Below are 16,821 nucleotides of genomic sequence, written 5' to 3'. Positions count from 1 at the left end.
GCAATGTACAGAAAGGCACAGATGCCATGTAGACTAAATCAGTGGAGTGGGGACGGGCAAGGACTAGAGTGTCTTTGTTGACGTGAACAATAACTGAGCCTTCTCACCCTCTGACCTCTGGGATTCTGGTGGTGCTCATCCCAGTCCCCCTAATTCTATCTCTGCTCTGTTCAGCGGCATAGGCTTGGGGAGTTAGGACCACCAAGGTGCCATGGTGAATGTCTCATGCAGGCCTTTCACCATGGGCAACTTCTGCACCCTCCCTAGCAAAATTCTGCGGGGCTATTAAATCGGTCCAAGTGCGCGACACTGAACCTGTAGACTGACACAGACATCACTAATCAATTTGGGTGTTTTTTTCTTACTAGCTACAGACTTATCCTTCGTAGTCCTCTCAGTACAGAGTCCCAGGCAGCTGTACCATCAATTGTCATTTGCATTAGAATGAAACCTTATCTGCCCTCTCCTGGACTCAGAACTTACCTTCTCTTAAGACAAAGATTCAGAACTGGAGAGAATCTGACAGTAGGGTTAACTGGGTCTTGACATACGAATCAAAAGTAGCGAGGCCCTAACTGGTTTGGCTCAGTGGATAGAGCGTCGGCCCTTGGACTGAAGGGTCCTGGGTTCAGTTTCAGTCAAGGGCACATATCTTGTTTGCAGGCTCTATCCCTGGCCTAGTTTGGGGCTTATGTGGGAGGCAACCAATCGATGTGTCTCTCTCAGATCGATGTTTCTCTCTCTCTGTCTCTTCCCTCCCCACTCTCTCTAAAAAAACAAAAATCAATGGAAAAATATCCTCGAGTGAGGATTAACAACAACAAAAAAGAAGCTAGAATTTGGGGAAAGGTGACAAAGCAAAGAGAAAGAAGATGGGGGAGGGGCGAGTTTAACACCAATAAATACCTGCTGATTTCACTGAACGAGCAGGTGCACAGTTCAGATAGGTTTGTGTCCATAAATCCATCCACATGTATTTAATGAACCCGGCACTTAATTGTGGGCCACACAAAGGACGGCAGTATCCTCCGATCTGTGTTCAATAGAACGGAAGCAGACAAAAGGACTTAAGCCGTTCGCTTCATTTTCTGCCTCCTCCCTCCTCACGTAGAGCAGTCTCAGCTGCTGGGAAACAGTCTTTATGGCCCTGTTGCAAAGTCTTTATACAGGGAATTCCACAGAGCGGTTTAGTGGAAGCTTTGCTCTGAAGATAGAGAGTAGCACCTGCCGAAGGGGGAGAGGTGGATGAAAGAACCGTACCTGGATCATGGCTGGAGGCCAGCGTCAAAACCGGTCACAACGCAGAGAGAGACTAATTTCAGAAGTTGGAAAATAGCTTAATGTCACAAACACACATCAGTTAGTGCCTTCATTACCTAGCAGGCACCAGATCAGATGGCTCGCCCCAAGATTTGCATGTTTTGTGCTGTATCTTCACAGGAGTGGGAAAACTCCAGGGGGCTCAGTTTAGTGTGGTTTGGAGTGAAGTGTGGACATTGGCCTTCTCTAACAGAACTTTATCTAAAGCATCCCAGCCTGTGTGCCCCCTGTTCCGAAAACCAAGTCTGTGACCAGGTCCTTTGTCCTTGGATGGTATGTTAGGTCTAATACTTTAAAGGTGTGCTAGATAAATTTCAAAGTTTGGCTAATGACAGGTGGAAGTTATCTTGGGGGGCAATGGCCCCACTGTCAGAGATCTCGCCTTCATCCCAACCCTGACTCTTAGCCACTGTGGGGCTCTGTGGAGTCACTTTACATCTCTGGGACTCAGCTTCCTTGATGAGAAACCAATAGGCTGTAATAATCTCAGATTTCATTAAATTACGGATATAGAAATAGTATACAACTCTGTGTTTGCTGTCATTCAATTGTGGAATGGTCTTTGAAAAAGTGACTAACAGTTGTCATATAATCCTTATATTCTTCACACTGTTTTCTATGTATGGCTTCTGCATTGTAACATTTAAGATCAGACCTGGCTGGTTTGGCTCAGTGGATAGAGCATGGGCCCACGGACCGAAGAGTCCCAGGTTCGATTCCGGTCAAGGACATGTACCTCAGTTGCAGGCTCGATCTCTGGCCCCTGTTGGGGCATGTGCAGGAGGCAACCAGTCGACATGTCTCTCTCACATCAATGTTTCTCTCTCTCTGTCTTTCCCCCTCCCTCCACTCTCTCTAAAAATCAATGGAAAAATATACTCTGGTGAGGATTAACAAAAAATAAGCAATTTTAAGATCAAGCTACAACCAGAGGAACTTGCAAGCTGTACCTGCCAGGTGGTATGTGTTCAGAGAACTAGAGATAAAATAAATTCTTTTATTTAATAAAAACATTGAAGTTGTTCTAGAAAATATAAGGAAATTTGACTTGACCCACATTTAAAAAAATTATCTTTGCTGCCACCAGCAAAAATCGTGGAGGTCTGCTTATTAACAGTTTTCAGAGAGTTCTCAGATTGGGTGGCACCTATTTTACATCCACATATTGACATTAAAATACCCTACGTATATCAATTGATCATTTACAGTGTTCGTTTTAGCTTTTTTGTTGACATAAATGGCATCGGGGCGAAAGTAATTGCTAAACACAGGGAAAAGAGATGGTGTATTCTAGCTTGAAAGAGTTAACCTGACAAGTCTCAACTGTTTAATGTACCAGATTATTTTTTGGCTTCCTGTTCAGGTCCGACCCAGCTATTCTGTACAACGATAAGTCTGTATTGGAAAATCATCACTTAAGTGCAGTTTATCGCCTTCTGCAAGAGGATGAGGAAATGAATATTTTGATCAACCTCTCCAAGGATGACTGGAGGTAAGGATGAGACAGGGAGGCCAGGAAAGGAACGGTAAGGAGAGATGAAGTACTAGTATGCTGCTTTGAAGAAATCCATTAACCAAAAGATAACTTACACTTAGTCTCCTGTTTCTTTGTAGGAAAGCAATTTTAATATCTGATAGATTTGTTTGGATACATAAGTGCATTTGACCTTTTAGGATCTTTGTAGATGAACGTGTTACCATTTATTTACATGGCATTTCACTTTCAGCAGACTGGATAAGCTGCTAATAAGCCAGTCCTCCTGCACATAATGGCTATAAACTATGATCAAATACAAACAAACACAACCCCACTGACTTGAGAATGCACAAACTTAGGCACATTTTGAAGGGGTGTCAATATCTGGAGACTGTGAGAGGATGAAGGGAGTGTGACATTTTTGTGACTTCACCCTGAAGACAGTCTGTGTCAAGGCAACAGCACTAGTTGGCTAAAACCATATTTATACAAAGACCTTCACTGCATTTCTGGCTAGAGAGACCTGGTTAGGAACAGCTAGAGCTGCTATCGAGTGAGTTAAAACCCCAGAAAAGAGAGAGTCAAAAAATCAGGGGAAACTCAAATTCTGTGACCATCTCAATGGCATGCAAAGAACAGGAAAATGTGACTTATTTGCAGGGGAAAAGACAATCAATAGATGCAGTCTCTCAGATGAACTGTTGTTGGAATGATCAGACTAGGACTTTTAAAGCAGTTCTTATATTCATGCTCAGTGAGGTAAAGGGAAATATGCTTATAATAAAGTACAGTAAAATTTAACCAGTGGAATGAAAATATAAACAAGAGCAAACACATTTTAGAACTGACAAGTCAAATACTTAAGTTGAAAAATTACTACACTGGCTTAGTAGCAAGTTGGAGAAGACAGAGGAAAGAATCAGTGAACTTGAAAACATCAATCAATATTATCCAGTTTGAAGATTAGGAAACAGGAGTAGCTTAGGGACCTGTGAGACAGTTTCAGGCTCAAGTTAGATTACAGATGTCACAACTAATTAACAGATTTGGTTGGGAAGTGGCAAAAAATAAACTAATTTTTACTTTCCATTTTTGACTTTCACCTTTTTTTCCTCCATGGGGTGTCCCTGAAAGGGAATTTCGGACCTTGGTAATTGAGATGGTGATGGCCACGGATATGTCCTGTCATTTCCAACAGATCAAGGCGATGAAAACTGCTCTGCAGCAGCCGGAAGCGTGAGTGTGTCTGTGTCACTTGTTTTTTTTATAGGTGTTTGAGCTGGAACTGGCCCATGTCGTTGCTTCTTTAAAGGGTACCTCCTTCAGAGAACTTTGTCGAAAAGTCTCATAGTAACTGGAGATGTTTGGAGGAAAAAGCATGAGAACTGTATATATCACAGATTCTCATCAGGGTTGAAATATATAAAAGGGGCCATAATAATTTGTCCCAGTTAGAACTGAAAGTATTTTCCTGCAGGAAACCAAATTATCAAAGATCTACTCAGTGCAGAGGTGACACACACAAGTCAGTGTGTGACTCTTGGAGTTTTGTCTTTTTGAATGAGCCAGTCATTGCAGAAATCGTTTTGAGTCCGTTTTTGAAGTGTCCAGCTCCGCACACATGGAGACCTAGCTGGCGGATATTCCAGTTGCAGGATGATGCAATGCTTTCCCCTCAGTTCAGCCGAAGTGGGGCTTGGCACAGGAGAACAGGAGAGATTAAAAAATTAATGCTTTTTAAAGAAACTCTTACTGAGGTTCTGAGAGCTTGATCAGCATGTGCTTGGTTCCTTTGGGTTCACAGGATTGAAAAGCCGAAAGCATTATCCCTGATGCTGCACACGGCAGACATTAGCCATCCTGCGAAGGCGTGGGAGCTCCATCATCGCTGGACGATGTCACTGCTGGAGGAATTCTTCAGACAGGTACCTTGTGCTACCCCTCAGGGCTTCATCACTGGATAGTTTCTGAATTTCAAATTTCAGCAATGCTATGAGATCACAGTAATTTTCTTGAGGAGGCAGAGTTTGCAGATTTTTTTTTTTTTGCCTCCTGGTCATGTGATATTTGAATCTTACTTACATTCTGACTCTCAAAACATTATGGTATTTCTATCCTATCCATTTCTATTTGAAAAGAGAAAAAGCAGTTTCTTGTGGCAGTGTTTTGTAAAAATGTCATCAGAGGAGCCCTTTGGTTTATGTATTTTTCTAATGGGTCGACCAAATGTTGACCAGTTTGGCATTCTCCTGTGGGATTAAGATGTTAATCTTTCACTGTTATAATTGGTTGGGTTGTTTCTTTTGAGCTGGCAAACCACATTGTCAAATTCCAAAGCCTGGTGTGGTAATTTGGGGTCAGGAAACTAGAAGCCACTGTGTAAATTATATTTATGGGTGTACATTGCTTTAATAAATGTTTTTAAAGGTGCACAAAAGTAGAAGGATAGAAAGGAAAATAAATGTGTTGCACTGAGATTGATATCTTCTTGCCTGGCCAGCATGGCTCAGTGGTTGAGTATCGATCTATGAACCAGTAGATCACAGTTCAATTCCCAGTCAGGGCACATGCCCGGATTGTGGGCACAATCCCCAATGTGGGGTGTTCAGGAGGCAGCCGATCAATGATTCTCTCTCATCATTGATGTTTCTATCTCTCTCTTTCTTCCTCTCTGAAATCAGTAAAAAATATTTTAAAAAGAAGACTGATATCTTCTCAAGAAAAGTTGCCATTAAAACATCTGCTTCGAGATGTGAGGTCCTGAGGTTGAAGGTGTTGATGTGAGAAACGTTCAGATCTCTAAGTCAAACTGACAACCGTTGCCAAGAGCAAAATCTCCAATGCTCTGGAGAATGACAGTTTTGCAGTTTCCTTTATACATTGGGAATTAAGGAGGGAATGTAAGGAAGGTTACATGAAGGTGAGAGAAAGCAAGGTGAGGATTGGAATTACAGGATAGTTAACAAGGTTATGTGCTCTCTTGAGGGTGGTTATGCTTCTGAGGAGTCTGAAAAGAGGTGCTAACCTAGATGCATAGAAACAATGGACAGGGCTTGCTTCAGGCAAAGATAAACCTTTTGCTAAAGAAGTTACATGCCTGGGGTGTGACTGTCCACCATGACCTGCCCAGTTAGGAATTTATGATCAGATCACCTTGTGAGGTCACTCTCAGTTAGATTTATTATAGTACCCATTCTTTCTTTCACAAAGGCAGTATGTCATGTAGATTGTGGGACCTAAATTAGAGTTAATTCAAGTTAATGCTGTTAATTAAGTTAATTCTTACTAATTCAAGAAGGGAGATTCACATCATAGATTCAGAGGCAGCTGATATTCCACAAAATATTTCTTAACACTGGTCTCAACTTTGTCTCCTAAAGTAACAAGAGATATGCTCTTTTACTGGTTACTCAGATTTTTGGAAGGGAATTACTCTTATTCTTATGCTTCTAGTTTAAATGGAGAAATTGTAGAAGGCATCTAAGGGTTGTACTTCTTCTGTACTTGTGCACAATATCTGGAAATGAAGTGGGACTAGAGCTAACAGCATATTAAAGTCCAGAAGGCCTTTTATTGGAGTTTTTTTTATTCCAACTGGTTTGTGGCCTGGGACTAACCAAATTATTCCTCTAGTTCTCAGTGGTCTTATTTGTGATTTGGGTTTTTTGTTTTGGGGGGGTAGGAGGAGTTGGTGGAACTTAAAGGAAGGTTAGGCTAGATGTTTTCTTAGGGTCCTTCCAGCATTAAATGTTCTACATTTTCTTCATTTTGTTGATGGTGCATATCAACCCATACGCATACACCCCTAAATTGTTATATGGATACAGTGGCAGGTACCTCATTCAGCATATGGCTTTTTCCTCTTGGAAAAACAGAGTAGTTCTCAAGGAGAACCTGATGGCATGGGAGGAACTAGAAAAGTACAGGTGTGGCTCTGTTGTATATATGAGAATGACTCTGCAAATTCATCCTTAATCAAGGGCTAATTTTGAGCCATTTTTCCAGAAGCTATTTTTCTAATATGAGTGAGAATATTTTCTCCAAACATCCACTTCCCTTATCATATGCTTTCTTTGGTGCTGCTTTTGCAATACACCCCTATAGCTAATAGTATTTGATCTGCAGCCAAAGTTAGATCATAGCTAACTCATGTAAGTTTGAGGTATTGATTTCTTTTTTTAATTGTGAGAGAGTGAATATGAGAAATTACTTAAATATTTGAACATTTTTACCCATAAAGGAAACCTTGTTTGCATATATATATATGCTTGAATTGAATGAAAATGTGCTAGATAGAGGCAATGTGAAAAAAGCCATATTGAATTTCTTGCCTATTGGGAATGGAATGTTAGCTCAGTGCACCAGAATGGTTTTTTAGTAATTATGATTCAGTAAATTATTTTTATTGATTTAATATTTTAACCTAGATGTCATAAGCCATTGTAAGTAACCCACATAAGAGAAGTGTTGCCTTACTCTTAGCTGTAGATTTTAAATTGGACAGTTCAAATGGGAACTCTCAACGGGACCTTAGAATCCTTGAAAAAATTACATTTGGAAGTTGAATTATATTTCAAAATAAAGGCATAACCTCAGTATTGATACTAGACCTTTTAGGCTTTGCTGAAGAATAAGTTACATCTTTAGGTTTTTTTTTTTCTTTTAATGTATTTTTTTTTAAATATATTTTATTGATTTTCTACAGAGAGGAAGGGAGAGAGATAGAGAGTTAGAAACATCGATGAGAGAGAAACATCGATCAGCTGCCTCCTGCACATCTCCCACCGGGGATGTGCCCGCAACCCAGGTACATGCCCTTGACTGGAATCGAACCCGGGACCCTTCAGTCTGCAGGCCGACGCTCTATCCACTGAGCCAAACCGGTTTCGGCTTTTAATGTATTTTTATTTATTTCAGAGAGAAAGGGATAGGGAAAGAGAGATAGAAACATCGATGATGAAAGAGAATCATTGATCAGCCGCCCCCTGCACGCCCCACCTACACTGGGGATTGAGCCCATAACTCGGGCATGTGCCCTGACCGGGAATCAAACTGTGATCTCCTGGTTCATAGGTCGATGCTCACCACTGAGCCATGCTGGCTGGGCACATCTTTAGTTTTATAACCCTATTTTACAAAATCCAAGCCACTGCCTCAGGGTGCTTTTCAATAAAATATTGACTTTAATGAAGTGTACATTTGCCTTTTTGAAAAATACATGTTGTTAAAGTCTTGAGGTTCGTTTCTGCTGTATTGCTGTATATTTTTATATTTTGTAGATGTCCCCTGTAATTCTTTGAATTTCCTCTGTGTCTGAGAGTATTTTCTCATTTTTATTTCTCATTTCGTATATTAGTGTTTTCCCTTTCTTCTCTATGAAGTTAGCTATTTGTTTCATTGTTTTTTTAAAAAAAATTTTATAATGCCGTATTTGATGTTTCCATTTTTATTAATTCTTTTCTTCAATTTGAATTTATTTTGTTCTTTTGCTAAGTCCCTGAGTTGAGTACTTCATTCATTTCTTTGTGTTCTATCTGTTTAATATGAGAGCACACGAGGCTAGGTGTTTGTCTTTTTTTTTAATTATTATTATTATCATGAATCTCAGAGGTTCTGCTGTGCACCGTGTTCACAATGATTCTTTCCTAAATATTCTGTAATTTCAGTTTAGATTTTATTTTTTACCCAAGTTGCTTCAGGTAGAGGTGTTTGTCTATATCATTTTCCAGTGGTAGGTTCTTTTGCTTTCTAGCATTTGATCAAAGGACTTTTTCATTGTTTGGATTTTATTGTGAGATTTATTTGTCACATACAATCAATTTTTGTGAATATTCACAGGTCTTGAAAAATAGATTTATTTCTTGTGGAGGCTAGAAGTCAAAGACACCAGAAACATATATAAATACCTCATTAATGATGTCATTTAGGTATTTTATATATCATAAAAAAATTGGTCTATCATGGGTTAAAAATATTGACCTCCTTAGTAAAGAAAGAAGTGTATAAGTAATTCCACAAAGACCAGTAGTTATATAGATATAAAATATTGTATCAATTAAGTTGGATTTACCTGTAGAAGTATATTTTTTCATATTATTTTCCACACATTTTTTCCTCATTCATAAGTGTGTCTGTCCTCCAAAGGGAATTCAATGACCACTATTTTAAAATGGGCTTTTAATAGTTGAGTGTACTCAGCTCAATTAAGTCTCAAAGATGTATGTGTTATGTAGATGTGGGTGTGGGCAAGGTGATGGGATAAGCTGTTTAACATGCACTTTTTCAGTAATAAAATTCGAATTAATGCTAGGGAAGGGCATGGGGGAGGTAGAAGAGGGTAAAGGGGGGTAAATGGTGATGGAAGGAGACTCAACTTGGGGTGTTGAACACAATACAATATACAGATGATGAATTATAGAATTGTATACCTGAAAGTTCTGTACTTTTATTAACCAGTGCCACCCCAATAAATTCAACAAATATTTTTATAAAAGAATGCAGCTTCTCACACTGAAAACAAAAATGCTCACCTCTTACTTGTCAAGTGGTTAGTATTCACCACCCCTTCTTCCAAACCACCCCCATTAAATGTACCAGCAAAACAACTTGTGTCCCTGCTTCGTAGAGAGAAGAGTGTGTTTTGTTTATGTCAGCTGAAGTATGCCACTCAACCACCTGCACAACTACAATGTATGTTATAAATATTCTTCTCTCTGTTCATACTGCTCAAGCAAAAATAGCTCAGGAGTAAATAATTTTTTTTCCAGTAGGAGTTTCTTTTTTTTTAAATCTTTATTGTTGAAAATATTACATTATGTCCCCCTTTTTCCCCATTGACCTCTCCCCCATCCCCCCAGGCCTTCACTATTCTATTGTCTGTGTCTATGGGTTATGCATATATGCATAAATAATTTTTATCATGCTACTTGAGAGAGAGAGAGCAGCTTTCAGCAAGGCATCCTGGGAAACAGGAGCATCGTCTCCCAGGGATGTCCACACAGGGGCGGGGGGTTGCAGATGGAACTGAGCCACTTCAGGACTGTTCTGAGACCCTGGGATGTCTCCAGCACCCATGGGGACCCCGCTGCTCAGCTTCCTCATACCCCCATTCCTTTTCCTTCCGTTCAATAGATATGTGTGTGTGAACTAGCATTCTTTCTCTTTGGTAACCGGCCTTGGAAAGAAAAGGCATTGTTTTGAACTAGGCCTAGTTTTTGAACCAGGTTGTTATTACTCTTCATTTGTTATTAATTTATTGGTGATATTTATTATAATCACAGTGTATTTGATGTAACAAAGTCACTGAATGTTTCTCAAATTTTGACTTAAATATTAGAGATACCCATTGGGAAATAATTATAGTTCTTTTTATTTACTTGCACACATTTTCTCATTCAATCCTCACCATCACCCGATGAGGTAGACATTATTATTCCAAATTTTATAGATTGAAAAACTGAAAGGTAGAGAGAGAAGGTAAACTTCCTTTGATCACACAGCTAGTGGGAGGAAGGCCAGAGTCAAGCCCAAGGCAGTAGCCATTAACCCGAGCAGATTCTTTCATAATAAAATGGATGAACACAGCGTGGCCACAGTTATTATGGTGACATGTTCTCTTTCCTCGGGTGTGTGACTGAAGGGCTGAGCTTCTGGTTCAGGATTTAAAAACCATCATCATTCCTTAGACTTTCCGTGGCACCTGCTCATTACAGCGGTGCTTTTTGGAGGACTGTGAATAACGTTTTATTTATTGCCTACAAACACAAGCAATTATTTACTGCTCTGCCTGCTCAGTCCACTTTTCATTACGGTCTGGGGCCTGTGCCTGAGAACCCAGAAGCACGTGCACCAGTTGTGTGTGGTTTTAGGTAGCAAAGGAGAGGAAATTCACATCAGCCAGTTGGAATTTTTCTTCTTTAAAAAATATAGTTTTATTGATTTCAGAGAAGGGAGAGTGGGAGAGAGAAACATCAGTGATGAGAGAGAATCATTGATTGGCTGCCTCCTGCATGCCTGCCACTGGGGATTGAGCCCACAGCCCGAGCATGTGCCCTGACTGGGAATCAAACTGTGACCTACTAGTTCACAGGTCAATGCTCAACTGTTGAGCACCACCTGCTGGACTGAATTTGTGTCTTGAACACTGCCCGCAGCTGGAAGGGAGTCACTGGCTCAAGAAAGGCCTCAGGTGTCAACAATAGACAATTGGAAAACAGGTGGTAGCCCTGAGTGCCATGTTGGCCCCAGGCCACAGGATGCTTCGCTTTCCGTGGTGTCCAGTGAGGCCTTCTGTGCCACAGCGGGCGCCTCTGAAGTGGGGGGGAAGGATGGAGCCCAGCAGCCTCCGGTCTCTTGGTGTCTCTTATGCAGAGAAGCAGGCCCTATAAGGACTTGGTACCTAATGTAATGGTAATAATGAAAATAAAGGCCCCTGGCCTTCGTGGCAGCTGAAGTTGCTGCATGAAATCTGGGTGGCTTGGCCTACTGCTCTTAATTTACCGTGGCCTCCTGTGATTCTAGGGGGACAGAGAAGCAGAGTTGGGGCTGCCTTTTTCTCCTCTGTGTGACCGGAAGTCGACCATGGTTGCTCAGTCGCAAGTAGGTACGTGTTTGCCAGGCTTTGGAGAGAAGGAAAGACCTGAGGGGGTGTCCGGACGTGAGGGCAGAGGCTCCCAGTGCCTCCCCAGCTGGAGCCGGGCTCCATTCTTCTGGGCTCTGCTCCTGGCTGCAGCTTGGTGGGTTGATGGAGCTGCTCTCCCCATCCTTCTCCCCAAAATGGGCTGTTTCATGGGAAGAGTAGACGGTGACATCACTGTCTCCATCATTCCCTGCCAAGAGAAAAGGGGCCTCAACTTTCCAAGGTGATGAAGGAGTCAGTGGCAGGAAGCCCATTTTTCCTGCAGCCATGGAAATCTCATGCCACTTCCCTCAGGGATGTCTGCAGGATGCCCCACTCCTGCAGGACCCTGCTTCCCGAATGGCTCTTTCTAATCTTCCTTCCTTCCCTTCCTCCCTCCCTCCCTCCCTCCCTCCCTTCCTTCCTTCCTTCCTTCCTTCCTTCCTTCCTTCCTTCCTTCCTTCCTTTTCTTTCCTTCCTTCCTCTCTCCCTCCCTCCCTTCCTCCTCCTTCCTCCCTTCCTTCCTTTCTTCTTCTTTCCTTCCTTTTTCCTTCCTCCCTTTCTTCCTTTCTTCCTTCCCTCCTTCCTAAAAACTTTTGAGCACCTTTTCTGTGTGGTAAGGATAACTTTTGCTTGCACTGCTACTAACCATAATGTATGTGCATTATAAAAATCCTTGGCTATGAGAGCCCCAGTGTCACTAAATTAAATGTCACAGTGCCCTCCAGCTGAAAAGAATCTGAAATCATTCAAAAAATAAATTCAATAAGGATTTGATTTTTTTCTACTTGTGTTTTGAGTACTCACTTTTTTTCATAATAATGCATATTATTGAGTCCCTTTTAGGTTTAGAACACTGCTAGACATTATAATAGATGTTAAAAAAACAAAGACAAATTATACATGGTACCTGCTCTCAAAGACATGGAACCAATACAGTGGGGCCTTGATTACGAGTTTAATTTGTTCCGAGACCGAGCTCATTAAGGAACTCGTTAAGGAGCTCGTTAACTCAAATTACTCTGTCAACTCAATGCAAAAAATCCTCCTGAGAGACAGCTGGTATCTCAAAAAACTCGTTAGTCGGGACACTCGTAAGTCAAGGCCCCACTGTATTTGGTGGTGGGCGAGATGTTATGAAAACAAAATCCATTAGAGTGTTACAGTGTTAAGGTAGTTTTGTACTTCATGTATTCAGGGGCAAAACAGAGTGTGCGGGCCAGGAAGACTTGTTGAGGGGTGACATTTGAGTTGGGTCCTAAGAGATAAGTAGGCAAATGGAGCTATGCAATACAGGTGTGCTGGGGGGATCTGGGAGGGCATTTCAGACAAGGGATTAGCATATACTAAGGAGGGAAATTTAAAACAGTCTAGGAAGACCAGGGAATTACAAACAGTTCCATATGGTTGGAGTAGTGGGTAGAGAGTAGAATGAAGCGAGAGACATGTTGAGAGAGAAAATCAGGCCCAAGTTATGGATTGTATAAAGATAGCCTGCGCTTTGTACTTCCCTGTCGGAGGTGAGGGCATATCTAAAGCCTTTGAGGTAAGGCTTAAGCACATACACATTGATGGGCTAAATCTGGGGCCCTGCTTTGGGCTCCTCCTTGTTTCTTTCCTTGTATCCTAGGGGTCATGTTGATGCTCATTTAATGTCTCCTATAAACCGACGGCAGGCAGGGTATGTCACACCCTGAGTCTTTATGCAGGGCCTGTCACAGCATTTGTTGCATTGGGGATGTTGAATTCATATTTTTAAGCACTTGATTGGAACAATCTACTGAAAAGTCAGGAAAATTCTGTGGGAGAAACAGCTGACCCACGATATTCAAATCAAGGAATATATTAAGTGAATGAGACCCCGATCTGATCTGGGGCTCCTCTGTAGGTGAGTTTAAGAGCTAGCACTCCTCAGTTTCGGGGGGAAGTACCGAAAGGCCCCAGTGAGAATGCAGTTTCCCTGGAGCATCGCTGTCTCTCCGCAGGTTTTATCGATTTCATCGTGGAGCCCACCTTCACGGTGCTCACGGACATGACTGAAAAGATCGTGAATCCGCTAATTGAGGAGACCTCCCAGACAGGCGGGACAGGACAGCGGCGTTCAAGGTCAGTGGAGAAGCTCAAAGGCTGGGATCAGATTGGCCTGTCCCTGAGGGTAGAACTCTTTCTTTGGAAGGGATGGGGGTGTGTTTCAGAATGATGCTTGTCCTCCCTCCTTCCTATAAGAGAGTTGTCTGCCTTTTCCTTTTCTCAGAGGAGTTGAAGTTATACTATTTGCACTCTCCGGGGTGGCCTGGAAGGGAGTGACCATGGTCTAAATGATGATTGGCAGGTGCCCAGTAGAGCATCTCTCTCCCGCTCATTCTCTCTCTTTGGTGCCTTTGCTCACGGCAGGTTTAAGCATCCTGATCCCCTTACTTATTAGCTGTGCATTCGAAGGCAAGGTGCCTCAGTTTCCTCATCTGAGAAAATGTGGATTATAATACTCAGAGGTTACAGGGAGGATTAACTGAGTGGTTCAATCTCTGTAAAGCCCTGATAACAAGGTCCAGCACAGAGGAAGCACCAGCTACAATTGAGCTAACACTTAGCCTTTATTAGTAGTATTCCTACCCCTTCTCCTGTCCATGCAAAACCTTGGGCTTTGTTATGCAGGAGAAAGGAAAGAAATGGAGTGAAAAGACAAAAGAGCAGAAAAGAGCAAGAGGAGGAGCCAACAGCGAGATGGGAAGGCTAGAGGAATGTTAGGACAGTGGGACCCTAGGGACACTCAAGGCGGTTGGACCCAGCCAAGGCTGCAAACAAGGAGGACTGAAGGCCCCTGTCCGACTCCCACAGCCCCACAGCTCTGCAGACACTGGGCTCAAATGTACTCTGCTTACATAGTCAGCCTTGGGAGTCATCCAGTGGGTTGGCATTCATGCCAGTCACTGCTTAGGCGCCTGGGAATGTGTGATACTTTTCTTTAAAGTTACCCAGAAGGATGGTACTTTCTAAGTTTGCGAAGTATCTCATGTTTAAAGCGTAAAGTGATATTGATATTAAAAAAAGGCCTCTTGGATGGCTGCTCTCCACCTTGCCCCAGGAACATGAGGAAATCTCCCTGCCCTGGCCTCGGGGATCCAGCGATCAGAGGCACCCAGCTGCAGGGGGAGGCATGGCTGGGGAGAAATAGGACTAAGTAGCTGAGTGACTTGGAATAGTGGTCAGTGAGGAAGCAGGTGGATAAACTGTGGAACCAAGTTGAAGTTCAAGTTCAAACTACTTGGTTGCAGAAAATCAAGGTCAGAAAGATCACATAGGAGATTCTAGTCATGTTGATAAAGAGGATACCAATCAAGAACAACAACAAAACAGGGACTATCGCTACTCAGGAGGCTGAAATATTGATTTTCTTTTTCTGCTGAAAATATGGAATTTCCCATCTGTCACAAGTGGAAAAGGAGAATGACAAACCTCAGGACCTAGGAATTTCACAGCAATAATTTGATGATTGCTAACCACTCCTCGTTTGAGCCTGTTCACAGCCATACATTTCCCAAACACCGAACCCTCCTCTTCTGATCCATCTTGCCTAATTCATTTCTTGTGTGTGATTTCCCCCCATCTAGTTTGAACAGCCTCAGTTCGGCAGATGCAAAGCGATCGGGTTCCAAGAGCGCAGGCTCAGAAGGAAGCGCCCCAGTCAACAATTCCGTCATCCCTGTCGAGTACAAGAGTTTTAAAGCCACGTGGACTGAGGTCGTGCACATCAATCGGGAGCGGTGGAGGGCCAAGGTGCCCAAAGGTAACCTTCTATTGGGGAATCTTCCAGGAGGTCGGTCCAAACCACCCAGCACCCACTCATACACAAGGCTTGCCACCCTCATTTATAGGTGTCATAAAGGAAGTGGAATCTCAGGATAGAGATTCAAGTGGCTGAATGTTAGCATTTACCCTTTTTTTAAATTTTATTTTTCAATTACAGTTGACATTAAATATTATTTTATACTAGTTTCAGGTGGATAGCATAGTGGTTAGACATTTATGTAACTTACAAAGTGATCCCTCAATAAGTCTAGTATCCACCTGGCACCATACATGGCTACAATAGTATTGACTCTATTCCTTATGCTAACTTTACACCCCCATAATACCAATTTGTGAAAAAGTATCCACCCTCTTTTGATCCTCATTCCATTTAAAACTCTATGCATGATAGGATGACGCAGACCTCCAGGCTTCTCTATAGCATGACCTTGACTGTCATGCCAGGTTCTGTGCCAAAGGTGCAGAGATGAGCAATAGACATCCTTATCATCGAAGCTCCTGGGGGGGTGGGGGGGGGCGGGGAAGGGGGACATCACTATAGCATTTCTTTCAAAGGAAGAAAGGGAGTTTAATGAAGGCCTTGTGCTCATCACCCACACCCACCAGCCCTGAGCGACCCTCACTGTAGGCAAGGAGGGTTTCACCCCCAAACACAGCATGCCATACTTTCACCCACCCAGTGTCTACACAGCAGGGGAGAAGAGTGGAGGGGCTGCACTGAGCATGTGCTGGCCATCTCGGTTCCTGGTACATCGGGGCGCTGCTTCCAGGGAGGGAGAGAAGAGACCTCACTTGGAGTTAGAGTTATTCCAAGGACAACTACTGTGACTTACTCACAAAACCCTACCCAGGTGGCTGCTCATTTCAGGCGGGGCAATAGGTTCATATTTACGGCACTTTTAAGGCACCATTGGGCCCTTATCAATTCAGGACAAATGTTGCACCCTGAGCTCTGGAAGGAGCCCGTGCCTCTTCCATATTTTACAAATAGCCTCTCACAGTCCATTCAGAGGCCCTCGACATTTAAATCCTCCCTGTTGGCAGGCATTGCAGGCAGTGACGGTCACCGCTGCGTCGTCTCCAAGGAAGCACGCACTTATAATCAATTACACTCATTACACTTCAAAACCCGGTTCCTGACAACACGCAGTGGGAAGAGGTGCTTCAGAGTCATTTGTTTGCAATCATCTGGCTTACTAAAATTACCTCCCGAAATGAATCACCTGGGAGAGCATTGGGCCGCTTCTTTACCAGGGGAAACCGGCCCTGTGAAAAGGACAGGTACATGAACAGCTAATAATTTTTAAATCTATTAGGTATGCGGATAGAGATATGCTTAAGCTATTTTGGAAGCATGAAAGGGCTTGTCCCTAATCCTGCTCGGGGTATCTGGAAGGCATCGGCAGCCAGGACTTGCATGACGCCTGGGCTGGAGCCCGGAAGAAGGCGTTGTATTTAGAAATAGGGAACAGAATTTAAGTTCTAGTAATAAATCAAGTCCTAATATAATGATTACAATACAGTAACTATGTCTTCTTCAGCTGAAATAAGAACAGTTGCCTAAATTGACAAGCCTATTTTATTAAAAGAAATTAAT

General features: G+C 42.5%; 1 protein-coding gene across 5 annotated transcripts in view; it reads left to right on the top strand.

Annotated features, from left to right (window-relative positions):
• The window catches only part of PDE1C (phosphodiesterase 1C), a gene marked incomplete at both ends in the record, with an annotated part of 336,640 nt that overhangs the window by 259,809 nt on the left and 60,010 nt on the right, over positions 1-16,821 (top strand). For all 5 annotated transcript variants that reach the window (XM_081102034.1, XM_081102038.1, XM_081102036.1 and 2 more), the window contains 6 exons: positions 2,684-2,812; positions 3,932-4,033; positions 4,602-4,722; positions 11,318-11,399; positions 13,400-13,520; positions 15,026-15,201. In XM_081102034.1, the coding sequence (XP_080958160.1) occupies positions 2,684-2,812; positions 3,932-4,033; positions 4,602-4,722; positions 11,318-11,399; positions 13,400-13,520; positions 15,026-15,201 (731 nt within the window). The remainder of the gene's footprint in view (positions 1-2,683; positions 2,813-3,931; positions 4,034-4,601; positions 4,723-11,317; positions 11,400-13,399; positions 13,521-15,025; positions 15,202-16,821) is intronic.

This window comes from Myotis nattereri (assembly GCF_964212035.1).
Source record: "Myotis nattereri genome assembly, chromosome: 11".
Taxonomy (NCBI): Eukaryota; Metazoa; Chordata; class Mammalia; order Chiroptera; family Vespertilionidae; genus Myotis; species Myotis nattereri.
Note: the sequence above shows the minus strand (reverse complement) of the source record. Positions and strands in the feature narration are given on the sequence as shown.